Here is a 15,069-nt window from a genome sequence, read left to right as displayed (position 1 = left end):
ATGACATCCGAACTTTGGATGGATGACGATCACCAAGGACAGCACTCGTAGTTTCAGACTGAGATATGGAGCTTTGAAAATCCTGCTTGAAACCAAGGTAAACGGAGAGGAGTTGCAAAGATCCCATAGCTGGTGGTGATGGAGGCGTTGCATGGCAACCGGACCAATGTTAAAAGCCGATTTGGGGCTCAACCACTTCATATATAGAGTATACGGGGGGGGGGGGGGGGGTACAAATATATACGTACCTAGCAAATAATGTCCCATAGCTTAGGGTTATGAATATATACGTACCTAGCAGAGAACTAATTAACCAATTGAACCCCTATATACATCGATGGCCGTGGTTCGCCAGGGTTCTATACAAGGTCTGCTCGTTTTTTTCTTCAACATTAAATATATTCAAAATTAACTTGACATTCCGGCTTTATTTAAGCTAAATGATGCGTAGTGTACAAAGAGTCACTTGTCTACCAAGCACATCACATGCATGCGTGCAACACAAAATGACAAGAATGAATCATTGGCCCAGGCCGTAGCGTAACGGTCTGGGCACCGGACTGGTAATCCAGTCGCAGTGTGCCGCGGGTTCGACTCCCGGACCCGACACGGCCTTTACTGCATGTCATCCCCCCATCTCTCTCCCGTTTCCTGTCAGCCTACTGTCTGTCCCTTCAAAAATCAATAAAAGGCGTAAGCCGCAAAAAAAATATCTAAAAAAAAAAAAAAAAAAAGAATGAATCATTGAGTGAACGGATAGATGGGCAGACAGGTAGATCAACTACACCATAAGACATTATACCGTACCTAGCCTGTTTGCAGGGTTTCGTTTGAACAGCATTCTCAGTAAACTCTGGGCCTCTAAACTCAGGAACTGTGGCATTCCCAACTTGGCTCTGGACAGGAAGAGAGATAGACAAAATAATAGAGAGACCCAAATAGACCCAAAGAATTTAGTCTGAACACACTGGAACATGCTCCCATGGATATTTCTATCACATTATTTACTACCATATAATAATAATAGCTTTTCTCAGACTGAGCAAAAAGTCTGTTCAAATATCTGATTCTGTATCTGTTATATATGCTTTAGCCACGTTATAAGTGTGTACACTCACTGTTAGTGTGTGTGTGTGTGTGTTTATCATGTGTACATGTGAGTGGAGTGTGTGTTGCGGAGCAGAGGAACTCACTTCAGAATCATGTTCATGGTTTCATTTCGGTCTTTCCCTTGGAATGGTAACGTCCCCGTCAGCATCTCGAACTACAAGCATAGAAACAAGAGGAAACGTCTACACTAGGACACTAAAACATCTCCGTAGGACCATACAGAGATTGCGTTCTTAGAAAAGCGCCATATACATTTCAGATATCTAGGCATGTAACGATACACTCAACTCACGATACGATACGTATCACGATATGAGGTTCACGATACGATTTTTCATGATATTTTCAACACAATTATTGAAAATCGATTTTTATTTTTAATAAATCGATACATATCGTCGGGATATAATATCGATATATCACGATATACGATATATCGTTACAGATATCATATTATTATTATCTCTGTGTAGGACAACACACCTCACCCCCTAGCACTTCACTCACCCTGTGCCCCTTATTTCCACATTCGATTGATGCTAGCCTAGCGCGACTGACCGTGATTAAGTATGGCTACTATGCTGCCATATACTGTACGATGTTAGTCATGGCTATTCTTCGATTTGTGTCTCTCGATCAGAAATGTTAAGAATGTTATTTGAGTTGCCCGTGTTATTTAGACAGATGCTAGGTTCACCGTTTACCTGGTATCCTGCATTTAGATGTTGTTCAGAAGAATTCTAGGTTCATTATTTACGTTCTGCCTGCATTCTATTCATGCGATTATTTGCCAAGTTTATTGTAAGTTGCTCTGGATAAGAGCTTCCGCTAAATGACTGAATTGTAACACATATGCTGTGTAGGAGAAAGTTATAATCTGCGATTTGTGAAACGGCATGAAAGATGTCCCCCCTTCCCCTGAGGCTATTTTCACTGCACAACATGATTCCATATAGAACACATGCCAATAACTGACCGAGAACTTTAATCCATGCTATAGGACATATACACATCTCTGTGGGAGACAATGTAACACAATCACACTGCTGGACGTCTCACATGGACTGGGAGCATTTGTTTCTAAATCAAGTTTTGCATGGAGTAGGCATACAATTTAGGTTTTCCGACTAAATGTCCCACATTCTGGTGTGCCTGCCAGAATGTAGCTCAGTCAGTGTACAGACCTGCACAAAACATAGTGTATGTCATCGATATACCAGCCTCCACCTGTCATTAACATAAACATAGTGTATGTCATCGATATACCAGCCTCCACCTGTCATTAACATAAACATAGTGTATGTCATCGATATACCAGCCTCCACCTGTCATTAGCGTCTACTTAGCCTGAGCTAACGTGTTAGGTTGCTGGTCTAGAGGGGCGGGTCGCGGCTCAGATTTGCGCACGCCCTGATTGGATCTCATCGATCTGTCCGTCACCCCCGGCCCCTCCTCTCCCCCCTAGTGCAGCGCTACGTCACATCATTTGGAGCGACGCCCACCCGGAAGGGTTGACTCCCACTTTTAGACCAGAGCGGCCAATGCGTTCCTCCAGGCTTTCAATTTTTGCACCAACAAAAATGAAAGCCTGGTACCGAGGCTAGCGTCCACTCCAACATAACTAACATAACATAACATAACATAACACAGTGTATGTCATCGATATACCAGCCTCCACCTGTCATTAGCGTCTACTCCAAGGGACCATTGTTGCTCTGCCTGGGTCAGTGGCTTTTATTATATTAAGCAACATTCTTCTTTGTTGTATGTCGTTGCCGTTTCTCTATTATGGCCATCAGGAGTTTGTTCTGCGACTCCTAATATGTTTATTTCGTTAGCAATAATCACCCAAATTCTATTCTAACAATGTTTTGCCACTAAACTTACTACTCCAGGGACCAGCAGTCAGCTGTGTGTGTCACGTCCTGTTCTAGGACGTACCACGCCTGGACCGCCGTCCCTACCTTTGCCCCCCCTGTTGCCTCCCTTCCCCTGGCTGATTGTGAGACTGTGTCCACCTGCGCTTCTAAGCTGAAGAGACTTTGGTTAATGAGCATGGAGGTATATTAAGGACTCTGTGTTATTGGTTAGTTTGCTCAATTATAACACTGTGTTTCCCAAGAGTGGGACTTTATGTTATATACAGTATGCCCTGGGAGGGCTTTTCTGAGTTAAAATAAAGGTGCTTGAGTGCAAGTCGTTGTTGCCTGGATTATTCTGCATAAGGGGTCCAAATACTGAGGTGTTCCTGACAGTGTGTGTGTGTATATATACAGTACGTACCATTAGTACTCCCAGGGACCACCAGTCAGCACTCTGTGTGTGTCCTCTCCTGTTGACCACCTCAGGGGCCATATACTCCACCGTACCGCAGAAGGAATACGCCTTCTTGTCAACATCCACTGACTCTTTACTCAAACCAAAGTCTGCGGAGGGAAACCGACACACATTCATTCAACCCCGACAGTAATCTCCAAGAGCACAAATCAATCATTATCATCAATATTATTATAAAATGATTAATCAACCCACTCTGGGCGGAAACCCCTTTTGGTGTTTTAACTGTTATACTTTAGCTATTGAAAAATAGCATATCTACAACCTCATAGCGCGCCACCGAGTGGCTGGTTTACTCGTCACAGTGTGAAAAGAGTATTAGCGTCTATGTAGCCTTGTGCTAAACATCACACACACCTGTTAACTTGATATGTCCAGCTTCATCAAGCAAGATACTGAAACACAAGAATATACAGTTGTTTGTGTCTGATATTGAACCATATAAAGAAATCAGAATTAAAAAGTGAGCCATAGCGAGCAACAATTATAGTGTTACTATCAAACAGTATCAGGTCTGGGGACCCCTAGGGGTCCTTGGGGGGGAGGTCCCCAGCAAAATGACTGATAGGTAAGAGCCAAATGGACCTTTACAGATCTGTAAATTAGAGAGTTTAATTAGAGTTCAGTGTAGACTGGGGTCCCAGAAAAATACAAATAAAAATGGGGTTCTGTGGCCTAATGCGTAACAAACCTAGGAACGGAACAAGAAAAAGTGGAGAATCAATGAAATAAGCCCTGGTGGTGGAACATTTTGGGGCAGGAACCCCTTTTGGTGTTAGCATTACGCTATGCTTTAGCTATTGAAAAATAGCAGATCTACAAGCTCATAGCGCGCCACTCGAGCTTGTAGGTCTGCTATTTTTGAAAAATCGAAGAACGACTGACATGGAAACATAGCTTTTTATCATAGCTATAGGATTCAAAAGAAGACATTTTTAGAATTGAGGGTTCATACTTCTCTGGTTTGAGATCTCTGTAAACTATGCCCAGGGTGTGCAGATGGTCGAGTGCCAGGGCAAGCTCTGCAAGGTAGAATTTCACATCCTCCTCTGTAAACATGACCTGGTAAGAACTGGACAAATTTACTCTCTGGACTCGGAAGAGGGGGAGAAAAAGCAACAGCAGGAAAACAGCTCTTCAATGACAACAACAACAACAACAAAAGAAAGAGATTATTATATTTATTACAATACAGAGATTAAAATAGGGTGCATTTTGCATCCCCAAAACTCAGTTCATAGTTAAGGGATGCAATACAACAATGACCTCTGCATCCACGGGATGTACTACTGTACTGTTTTTTTTTAATTATAGTTTATTTTGCTAGCTTAGTAGCTTTAGTTATAATAACCATTTCTTCTTCTGTTTTCTACATGAATATAATATAACCACATTATAACCATATAAAATGCTAAAATGCTGCAATTTGTAAAAAGAAAATTGCAAAATATGACTCCTAACGTCGTTGAAGTGGGACTCATAAAATGTCCCTGGGACTCATCTAAAAGACCACCCTGCATGGGACTCATTACATTGAAAACCTATTTACATCACTGGCAATATCGACACATCAAAAAGGCTCAACGAGCAATAGCGTCCGTGTTTGGGATTTGATATCTGCCCGGCAGGCAGCAGATATCTCTCCGGATCTATCTTCACAGGGCCTCCGTGGGCTGACTTATCTATACGATAACAATCACATCTGGTGTGAGTTTCCTGAAAGCTTTGGATTAAAACTGATCTGGGGCCTCTCTAAAGTGACGGGCAGTAGATTATCTAAAGCACAAGAGACGTCTTCCAAGACAACTAGGCTGCCGATTTACGGGCGAAAGACAGGAGAATTACTGTGAAAAGCCAAAGTGAACACAGCGGGGAGATAAAAACGACTTCTGACAGGCGTTTCTGTCGGACGAGAAAGCCTGTGATGCGTATCAAACGCAACTCCTGTCTCATTTCAACGTGTTATCTCTACAGATGCTCGACGTTCGTGACAGGATTACCGTATGTGTCCTCTAGAATTAGAACTTTAACAAATAAAAAATATATATAGAGTTTCCAAAGAGGCAATTAACCACTTTCAACCTGGCCCCCCCTGTGTTTTGAGTCACTGAACATTTTCAGAACTTTCAGAACTCAAAAAGGTGCCGCATTGCATTGTGAGCTTGTAGATTGACTATACTCGCCATGTGACACTACAGTCTGACGAAATATAAAATAAGAGCTTAAAAGTGATTATGAAACAAAAAACTGGTTCAGAAGTGTTTTGTAGTGCAGTATTTAAAACATGGTGGTTCTAAAACACAGCAGGGAGTGAACATACCTCTTTGGATAAACGCGTGAAGACGTCCCCTCCCCTGAGAAAGTCCAGTATTAAATAGAGCTTTCCTTCAGTCTGAAAGGCTGGACAGATGAGATCAGACTGTCACCATCTTGCACGCATACACTGATTTGTAATGACTTAGGGTTTTTCGACAATGGGGTATAGCTACTTTCACTTATGTAAAAATTGACATACTTCTGCAACCACTGCCTGCACACACGCGCACACACCCGCAGTCACACACACGCGCACACCTTCTGTGACATGGCCGAGGATTAGTGTGACTTGACTGGCACAGCGACAGGGTGTTCTTACCGTAGTGCAACTTGACTATGAAAGGATGATTGACCTCCACTAAAATGTCTCTCTCCATCTTAGTGCGGACTCTGTCCCTGACTGCAGAGAGGAGGAGACAGAAGCAGAACAAAATGATTCTGCCTCTGATCAGAGGACATTGTGTGTTGTTAACAAAAGGAGTACCATGACCGCACCGAAGATGAGGTGCACCACAGGAATGGTACCGAAAGGATAGGCAGTGGAGCAGCTCAGACATTTAAGCCTTTTTTAGTAATATGAAGCTATTAACACGGGTGACCGATGTCGTTTCAATGTAGTTCACATCGAAACGACTCTGGGGAAGATCCGCTCGAAACGTCAGTCAGTTTGTATATATCTGCTATTTTAAAAGATATTTTGAAAGATATGGAAAATGTTGAATCATTTTCAATTTATTTTAACACAAATAAAATATTATCTTCTGGGGGTTCCTGGCACAAAACATTTTCAGATGGGAGTCGACAGCCAAATATATATATATATATATACACCGGTATATTTATATATCCTTGGCATTCGTCAGGTCTTAATGGGTTAATAAAAAAAAGCTTAAATTGTCCAAGCTGCTCCAGTGTCTGTCCTTCTGGCTTGTGTGGAGACAAAGTAGAGACGTGGATCTGTATATATCACCTTTAACCCATTCTGACCTGAGATCAGATTCATACGAGGTTTCCGCCGGACACACACTGGTCTGATGAACCCATTCTGACCTGAGATCAGATTCTAAAAATGTCAGTCGCTCTTCGATTTTTCAAAAATAGCAGACCTACAAGCTCGTATCGCGCCACTCGGTGGCGCGATATGAGCTTGTAGATCTGCTATTTTTAATGTCTAAAGCATAACATGATGCTGACACCAAAATGGGTGCCCGGTCAGAATGGGTTAAACTAAATGTTAGTATCACAGGTATTAAACATTTAATATATTATTTTATAACCTATATTCTGTACTATTAATACGGCTTGATAATAGTGGACACATGGAAATGCAGTAGCATTAATTCCAGCTTGAAAAATAAAAAAACATATTAATGTACAGTACCAGTACCTACTGTACAGGTACTTTATTCGTTCCAGTAGTAAGAACTATAATAAAACATTGAAATGTTATAAAAGGTTCAAGCGCTATATATTCTCAGAGTAATGAATGTTATATACCGTTTGTTCATACATGTCTCCCCGTTTCTCCATCGCTTCAATAAACAGAAAAAGCATTTTCAGGTGTGTCACCAATTTTATCCAATCATGAAAGAGTGCCCACTTATCACTTCCAATTTAACTTGTTCATCCTGTAGTGTAACCTGTCCTGTATGGGTTCTCTCTCCTGATTGGATCAAATTGGTATCCCGACATGAAAATGCAATTCCTGATTAATAAAGAACAGGGAGACCCCTTGATCAGAATATAGAGCCATTTAACATTTATTTTAACAAAAGAAAATGCCATATTGCAGCTTTAATCATTAGTTTGTGCCAATTTCTACATCGGAATCTAATGTATAGTCGTTCCAATAATCCTATATAGATGGGATCTACCTTGGTGACTCATTGAAAAGGCATCGGCACTTAGGAAGACAAGATGAATTGTTACCTTTCAAAGATGCCTTTTTGAGAACTTTCATTGCATATAACTGTCCAGCATCAGGACCAATAAGCTTCCTGACGAGAAACACCTGAGGACAGACCAGAGAACAGCAGACAATTAGCATTAAGACTAATTTCGGTATACCATGGTGTGGCTCCGTGTGGCTTGCCAAAAGAACAGATCCACAAGTTAACAACGGGTCGCGGTCTGTTCTTTTTGGCAATCGATACCATATCATCACAAAACAACTGAATATGTAAGCATGACCTGCGGTGGAGTGAATGATCCAACTATTGAATACTGGGGGTCCTTTAACCCATTCTGACCTGAGATCAGATTCATACGAGGTTTCCACTGGACACACATTGGTCTGATTGACCCATTCTGACCTGAGATCAGATTCTAAAAAATGTCAGTCGTTCTTTGATTTTTCAAAAATAGCAGACCTACAAGCTCGTATCGCGCCACTCGGTGGCGCGATATGAGCTTGTAGATCTGCTATTTTTAAATAGCTAAAGCATAACATGATGCTGACACCAAAATGGGTGCCCGGGTTAATAGTCTCCTTACCTTGCCAAAGGAGCCCTGTCCCAGCACTTTGAGCAGCTCAAACTGGTGAGGGTCAGCCTTCTCACAGCCCTCTTTCACATGGTGGGTGATAGGAATCTCTTTGTACGTCGCCCCCTCCTCGTCCTACACACAGGTTTGTAATACTATACTTGTGAGGACATCAAAAGATTTAGGATGATATTGAAAATGTACCACAATATCTACTATACTTGTGGGGTCCTCACAAGTGTAGCCCACACGCACACACGCACGCACACACGCACACACACACACACACACACACACACACTACTCACACAGTGTGTGTAAGAATCTCCCTCCTCCATGGGGTCATCCTCCATGATCTGATGTCCATTGACCTGGAACCAAAACAACACCACTTATCAGTGAAGTAAAGTAAAGCTAGGCAAAGGAGTGAAATCCTCCATCCAAGAATCCATCCACACAAAATGTGCATACAATAAAAACTTTTGCAATCGAATTCGAATATAATCCTTTTGGAAACCCCCCCCCCCCCCCCCCGGTCTGCCCCGGTAACAGGATGTGCACTGCACGCACGCACTACAGTGGGGGCCTGGGGAAAGGGGGGACACGCGACAGGTCAACAGCACTAGCCTGGTTAATAAACCAGACCAAATCAGCCGTTGGCAAAAGTAAATTGCCTGCCGGCGGATTACGGTCTGGAGAGGCTCAATTGTAACGCCCATTTCCTACACCAGAGAAATGGGGCGGCCAATCGGGACACGGTATGCAATATGGGCGGGCCTTGGTACAGTGACTTCAATGCTTGAGACCTTTGACTGACAGTAGCTCTGACCATTTGCGTCAAAGAGAAAATGTTTCAACCCGCCCCCCCTGGAAATGAAATCCAAGCTGAGCCTCCCCAGACTAATATCCATCGGTCCGTGCGATATTAGTCTGGTTTATTAACCAGGCTACAACAGCACACCCACACCACGGCCCGCCCCCGCTCAATCATGATTGGCGGAAGGCCCCTCTCTATCCTGATTGGGTGAAGGCTGGGCCACCTAGCCAAAAACGAAAACTATGTTTTTTTTTACCCCCAGGGGTTAACTGGGGACAGGGAGGAACTCCTTATATGGTCAGCACACTCTATAGTAGGGAGGATTATCACAACAAAACAAAAAAATAAGTGATATTTGAATTAAGTGAAATCACTGAATATACCTTTAAGTGAAGTATCACATAATAAACATTTATTTTGGTACGTAGTCGTGGACATATTTGTTTTTGCAGTCATACATTGACATTTAAGAACACAGACTCAACATAAAACATTCAGGGGGAAAAAAACAACATAGGGCTGTCAACGAATACAGGGTATGCGCGAGCATAAAGTGAATGGCAGATCGAGTGGCAAATCGAGTGGCAAAGTGAGTGACAAAGTGAATTTAATTGTTGTTTAAAGTAATTTGAAGCAATCAAATTCTGTTTGGATTTATGGGCCGTGAAGACCAGAAAGTTGTTTTTTGCCACTCAGTAGGCATCCCCGCATAACTAACGGGTATGATGATGATGATGATGATGTCACGCGCATATACGCTCTATAATCCATATTCAAATATACGGTATATTTGGAATATTAAAAATGTAAACAAATATTCAACTATGAGACTTTCGAAGATCACAGAGCAGTCTGAGAGACTGCAAGCTTAACTTAAGCTTCAAGTCACGCCCCTCCCTGGCTGTCCACACTTCATGCCAATTAATTCCTTCCCACAAATAACGTGTGTGTGTGGTGTGTGGTGACTGCAGTCACTGCTGTTTTATCCTACTGACTCACCAGGGAGGACATACAGTAGCCTCCATCCCTGCTGACAGGTGGAGTAACTCCTACTCCCAGCCCGTAGGAGTAACATGTAGTGACAAATATCAAGTCCTCGCCCCAGAACACACGCCAATTGTTAGTCGCAGGCAGCCTTTGTGAAGAAAAGGTATCCCGTTTATCTTACCAGGACCCCCTGGTGGTTGGGATCCTAGTAGGCCTGACCTCGAAATTTAAAAAATTCTTCTATCTAAATTCTAAATCCTCCAGTTTTCTGAAATAAATATTTTCACGATTTAAAAAAATATAGCAGACCTACAAGCTCGTGAGCTTGTAGATCTGCTATTTTTCAATAGCTAAATTATAACATAATGTTTAAAACACCAAAAGGGGTTCAACGCCCAAAATGGGTTAAAAGTCAGTATGGGACTGATAGTATGGAACTGAACCACCAGCTTATTGGACTTCAGTACTTTTTTACTACATTATTTTTATCCCACGATTTTGCAATCCATTTTTTCACCATTATCTAATGTAATCCTGGGCGCTACACTTCCTCTGACAACCCGGGGGGGGGGGGGGGGGGCAGCGGACTGACCTCATGCTTCCATGCTTCCTTCTATGCATGAGGAGTCCAAGCTGCTTCTTTTCACCTGATAGAGGGGAGGTTCCACGGCCAGACGTAGCGCGTGGAAGGAACACGTTGTTCTGACCAGTTCCTTTCCCCTCCATCAGGCGCCTCGGCTGGCCAGGGGGAGGCAGTTTAGAGACCAGGATTACCGCATGTTTTTTGTGAGGGCACTTGCCCCTAGGGGACACGGGGAGAACATGCAAACTCCACACAGAAAGGCCCTTTCGCCGGACTTCAGTCCTGAACTGGAACCGGGCAGAGGCACCCAAAACAACAATCACAGATGAAATCAAAGAGTCACGTGTTACCATTTCTTGGACTGAACACTGAAGTGTCTACCACTTGATTTAGGACAATATGAATTCTCCCTCTGCTCTAATCCTGTCAGTCTGTCCAGCATTCTCCCTGCATCATTCTGTAAAGCTTAGCATTATTAGCAGTGTGCCTTAAACCACAGGCAGAGGATGGCTTGGCCACTGTCTCTCTGGTATCAAAATCTATTTAACTGTTACAGGCTGTTTTGTTTTGTTAGTTTTTTTGCACACACGAAAAAAATTGACTTGAAGTATGGTATTAAATCTAAAAATGTAATACCTTCCAAATTATTTGAAGACAGAATGCACTTGTTGGCTGCCTGTTCTCAGACCTTTACATTGGCTCCCTATAAAGTCTGTAAAATAATCTATTTCAAAATACTGCAGTTGGCTTATAAAGCATTGAATGGTTTACGGCCAAAATAAATTTGTGATCTTGTTTGGAAGTGTAACAGGTCTGCGTTCAGAACCCAGAGTCAGAACTCAAGTTTTAAATTTGCAACATTCAGGTCCGATACAAATCAACGTACACCTTTCCATGTCTTTGTGTTATACATTTAACCGTTTCCTTAGAATGTGTTTTTGTACTGTCCTAACGCTCTGTGTCTTAACCCATTTTGGGCGTTGAACCCCTTTTGGTGTTTTAAACATTACGATAGAATTTAGCTATATTGAAAAATAGTAGATCTACAAGCTCATAGCGCGCCACCGAGTGGCGCGCTATGAGCTTGTAGGTCTGCTATTTTTGAAAAGTCGTAAAAAAGGTGACGCAAATCTTTGAATATATATATTCTTTCAAAGTGAATGTTTTTAACTCGGGTCTAAATGGGTTAATGCTCAATGTTTCGCGTCAAGTACTTGTACGTCAAGCCTTATTGTCGAAACGTGCTATATGAACTTGCCGTGCTCGTTAAGAGTACACCAATGAGAGCATGTGTTACTGTGCTGTGCCGCCCGGGAGCTTTAATGACTGCGGGAAGCAGGTGAGGGGCTCGCTGCTCCGCTGTTGTCCAGCAGAGCCGCATCAAGGCTCAGCCTGCATGATGTACTCAATCCAGTGTGTGTGTGTGTGTGTGTGTGTGTGTGTGCGTGTGTGCGTGTGTGCGTGTGTGTGTGTGTGTGTGTGTGTGTGTGTGATTCCATCAAGCCCCTCTGAAGAGGGGGATGATGATGATGACTCATAGCGGCTACGTAAGCCCACTGACGGGGTGGAGCCACCCTCCTAAAAGTCAAACATGTATACACAAAACACACACAGACCCAGATGAACACAATCTGCTCTACTACATGACGTAATAATGAACTGTGATCAGATTCTTTATTTTTTTTATTATCGTTACTCTCACATAATGAGTATGCACAAGTAAAAGCATTTGGTTTCAGATCCTCAACATTGTATAGCAGCAGTAGCGACAACAACGGAATAACACACGCTGAAATCCATGATGCAATCCAAGTGAGGAGGAGACTGTCTATATACACAGAAAAGTCGTGTCGATTTAACTCAAAACGGTGTACAAATGGAGCTGTAAGCCTTACAGTGTAAGGGTCCACACAGTTCAATGTTGTACTCTCTATTCTGAGTTACGGGTTCATTTGGTTCCATCAGTTGGACGCTCTTTCCGAGTTGAATTAACACCATTACTGTGTACAAGCACAATCGGGAGACCAGGCTGGGCTGGTGTCATCATTGGCTTGCATGATTTACGCCCACCTTTAGCACGGTTCATCACAGCTTGTGAGAGAGGAGCACAGCCTACGCTTACGCTGCCTGCGTTCATGCAACACGGCTGAAATCTGAAATGTCTCGTCTGACGTCTCAACTCTTCACATTGTCTCCCTGCCTGTCAAATAATTGACCTCCTCGGTATCCTGATGCCTGATGAAGGTCAGACCGACCGAAACGTTGCTGCTTAAATGAAATGATTTAAGTGAAGACTGTGTGCGGGATTATAGTATTTTTCTGCTCTAAATAATTGACTTATGAAATACTATGGTTGGTTTTTAAAAGCACTGAATGGTTTAGGGGCCTAATCTTGTGATACATCATGAACCGCCCAGACTTCTCAGGTCGTCTGGGACAGGTCTGCTTTCTGAACCCAGAGTCTGAATTTAAAGGACCACTTCACCACTTTTCAACCTATCTTCATATAAATAGGTCCTCACTAATAATCATGATAAAATGGCACAATTTTTTTCTACTCAGTCTGTGTCTCATAGGAGGGCTGTGGGCAGTTTAGAAACCGTCTTCCAGTGACATCATCATTAGGCAGATTTTTTTTAACAAGATTTTTTTTACAAAAATGTTTAGATTTTCATTATCGTGAGAACGATGGCTTCAATTTTCGCATTGCAACTTTTCAGGACTAGAAAGCCTGCAGTTTCTATTAGCTTGTATTCCCCATCGATGATGTCACTGGAAGACGGTTTCTGAACTGCCCACAGCCCTCCCATGGGACACAGACAGAGTTGAGAAAAATTGCGCCATTTTTTCATGATTATTTGTGAGGACCTACTATATGAAGATAGGTTGAAAAGTGGTGAAGCAGCATACAGTTTTTTTATGCAAAATGATTGCGGTTGGAGACTCCACTACGATTAGTACTGTGTTTTATCGTACTCTAACGTCAGCTTTACGAGTCTTAAACAAAGCTTAGGATGATGATAATGATGATACATCAAATCATGTTCAACAAACTCCAAAAATACTGCAGGTCTGCTACATCTCTGTTCTTTTAAATCGATCTACACAGTATCTGTTTGCTTTCTGCCTTTTACTGAGTTTACTACACAGTATATACTTTATTCTGCATTGTAATGTCATTTCCTCACCTTTGTTTGTTTTACAAGTTCATATTTTTATAATGTTTGTCTTAATGCTTTGCGTGAAGCACTTTCAATTGCCTTGATGGCTGTATTGACAAAAGGGTGTGGTGTCATTAGCAGTCATTTCTAAAGCCAAATTCCAATGCCCAAAATCTCGGCCACTTCCTCTCTCATACCATTACTCGGTCGCTCCAGCAAGGCAGGGGTTACGGTGAAATTGATGCCCCGCTGAAATATGTTACCATCTTGTGGACTTCACATAACTTACATGGAGGTATTTAAATATGTGGCCTAAATGCCGCTAGGTTGAACTCTGCTAATAAACAGACTGCAGTGATTTACGTTCAGACACTGAGGTTATGTTATGTCTAGTCTACACGATTGTCACACATTTCACCGAAACTCTGCCATACTACATTGATGATAAGCTTGTATTTGTTTATAATGAGTTTACCAGGTTGTTGGACTTATTCCACTCATGAAATCACAAAACTGTTACATTAGATATTGGGGGTGAGGTAGATTTAGCTGTTCAAACACCTTTTTCCAACATTCATGAAACTTATTGTTTATGAGAAATTTGAGAATGTCAAATTATAACATAAAGAGCTGTTTTTTACAACATTATTTGTTTTGAATCCAGCATTGCCTTTAAAGGGAGTTTACATGAGATATGCGTGGGGAAAAAAGACAGTTGATTAAATTGTTGACTGTATGAGGTTTCCTAATATATAGTTTTAAGTCACCTTTCTGCCTTTCAGAAACTACAATTTTCCATTGCCTAAATGTTTGTATGGCGCCTGGACTTCACACATAGAAAGTGCTTTACAATACTGAGAACAAGAGACAATATAACAGCAGTCATTACTGCGTTTTGGAAACGTTATACAATTTCTGGCTTTGGAAGCTTTTCTTTTGAGGTTTCAACACAGACCAATGAGGCAGGCTAGAGACTGCACAAGAATCCCAGTGATGGACGGGTTTAGGATGTGTGTGGTTTTCTCAACCAAACAAAAGACTTCTCTTTGCAAACTAAACATTTCTGTGATGAATCCTAACGTAAGTAAATACTGCTCTCAGCTTGAGAGGGCACAGTCTTCATTAAAGATATACAATAAAGAGCTGAATAATATAATCCTTACGTTGTTGTGATGCTAGGGCAGTGACTATCAAACATACATATGCTGATATCCATTCCTGATATACCGTTACTTGCTTACATTGCTACGTGTGGATAGCATTGTAACAAGCACGTA

The 15,069-nt window shown here is 42.0% G+C and overlaps 1 protein-coding gene across 3 annotated transcripts in view; it reads right to left on the bottom strand.

The window, feature by feature from the left end:
- Positions 1-15,069, bottom strand: part of rps6kal (ribosomal protein S6 kinase a, like) — a 30,911-nt gene that overhangs the window by 14,178 nt on the left and 1,664 nt on the right. For 2 of the 3 annotated variants that reach the window (XM_083785407.1, XM_083785408.1), the window contains exons 2-11: positions 8,553-8,615; positions 8,257-8,379; positions 7,693-7,774; positions 6,083-6,163; positions 5,768-5,847; positions 4,403-4,536; positions 3,805-3,842; positions 3,394-3,536; positions 1,194-1,264; positions 808-896 (exon numbers count right to left, since the gene is read on the bottom strand). In XM_083785407.1, coding sequence (XP_083641533.1) covers positions 808-896; positions 1,194-1,264; positions 3,394-3,536; positions 3,805-3,842; positions 4,403-4,536; positions 5,768-5,847; positions 6,083-6,163; positions 7,693-7,774; positions 8,257-8,379; positions 8,553-8,615 — 904 coding nt within the window. The remainder of the gene's footprint in view (positions 1-807; positions 897-1,193; positions 1,265-3,393; positions 3,537-3,804; positions 3,843-4,402; positions 4,537-5,767; positions 5,848-6,082; positions 6,164-7,692; positions 7,775-8,256; positions 8,380-8,552; positions 8,616-15,069) is intronic. The other variant, XM_083785409.1, reaches the window with a different exon arrangement.

Source organism: Protomyctophum parallelum (assembly GCF_964188405.1).
Source record: "Protomyctophum parallelum genome assembly, chromosome: 16".
NCBI classification, from domain to species: Eukaryota; Metazoa; Chordata; class Actinopteri; order Myctophiformes; family Myctophidae; genus Protomyctophum; species Protomyctophum parallelum.
The sequence above is the reverse complement of the archived record's forward strand: the minus strand, read 5'-3'. Positions and strand labels throughout refer to the sequence as shown.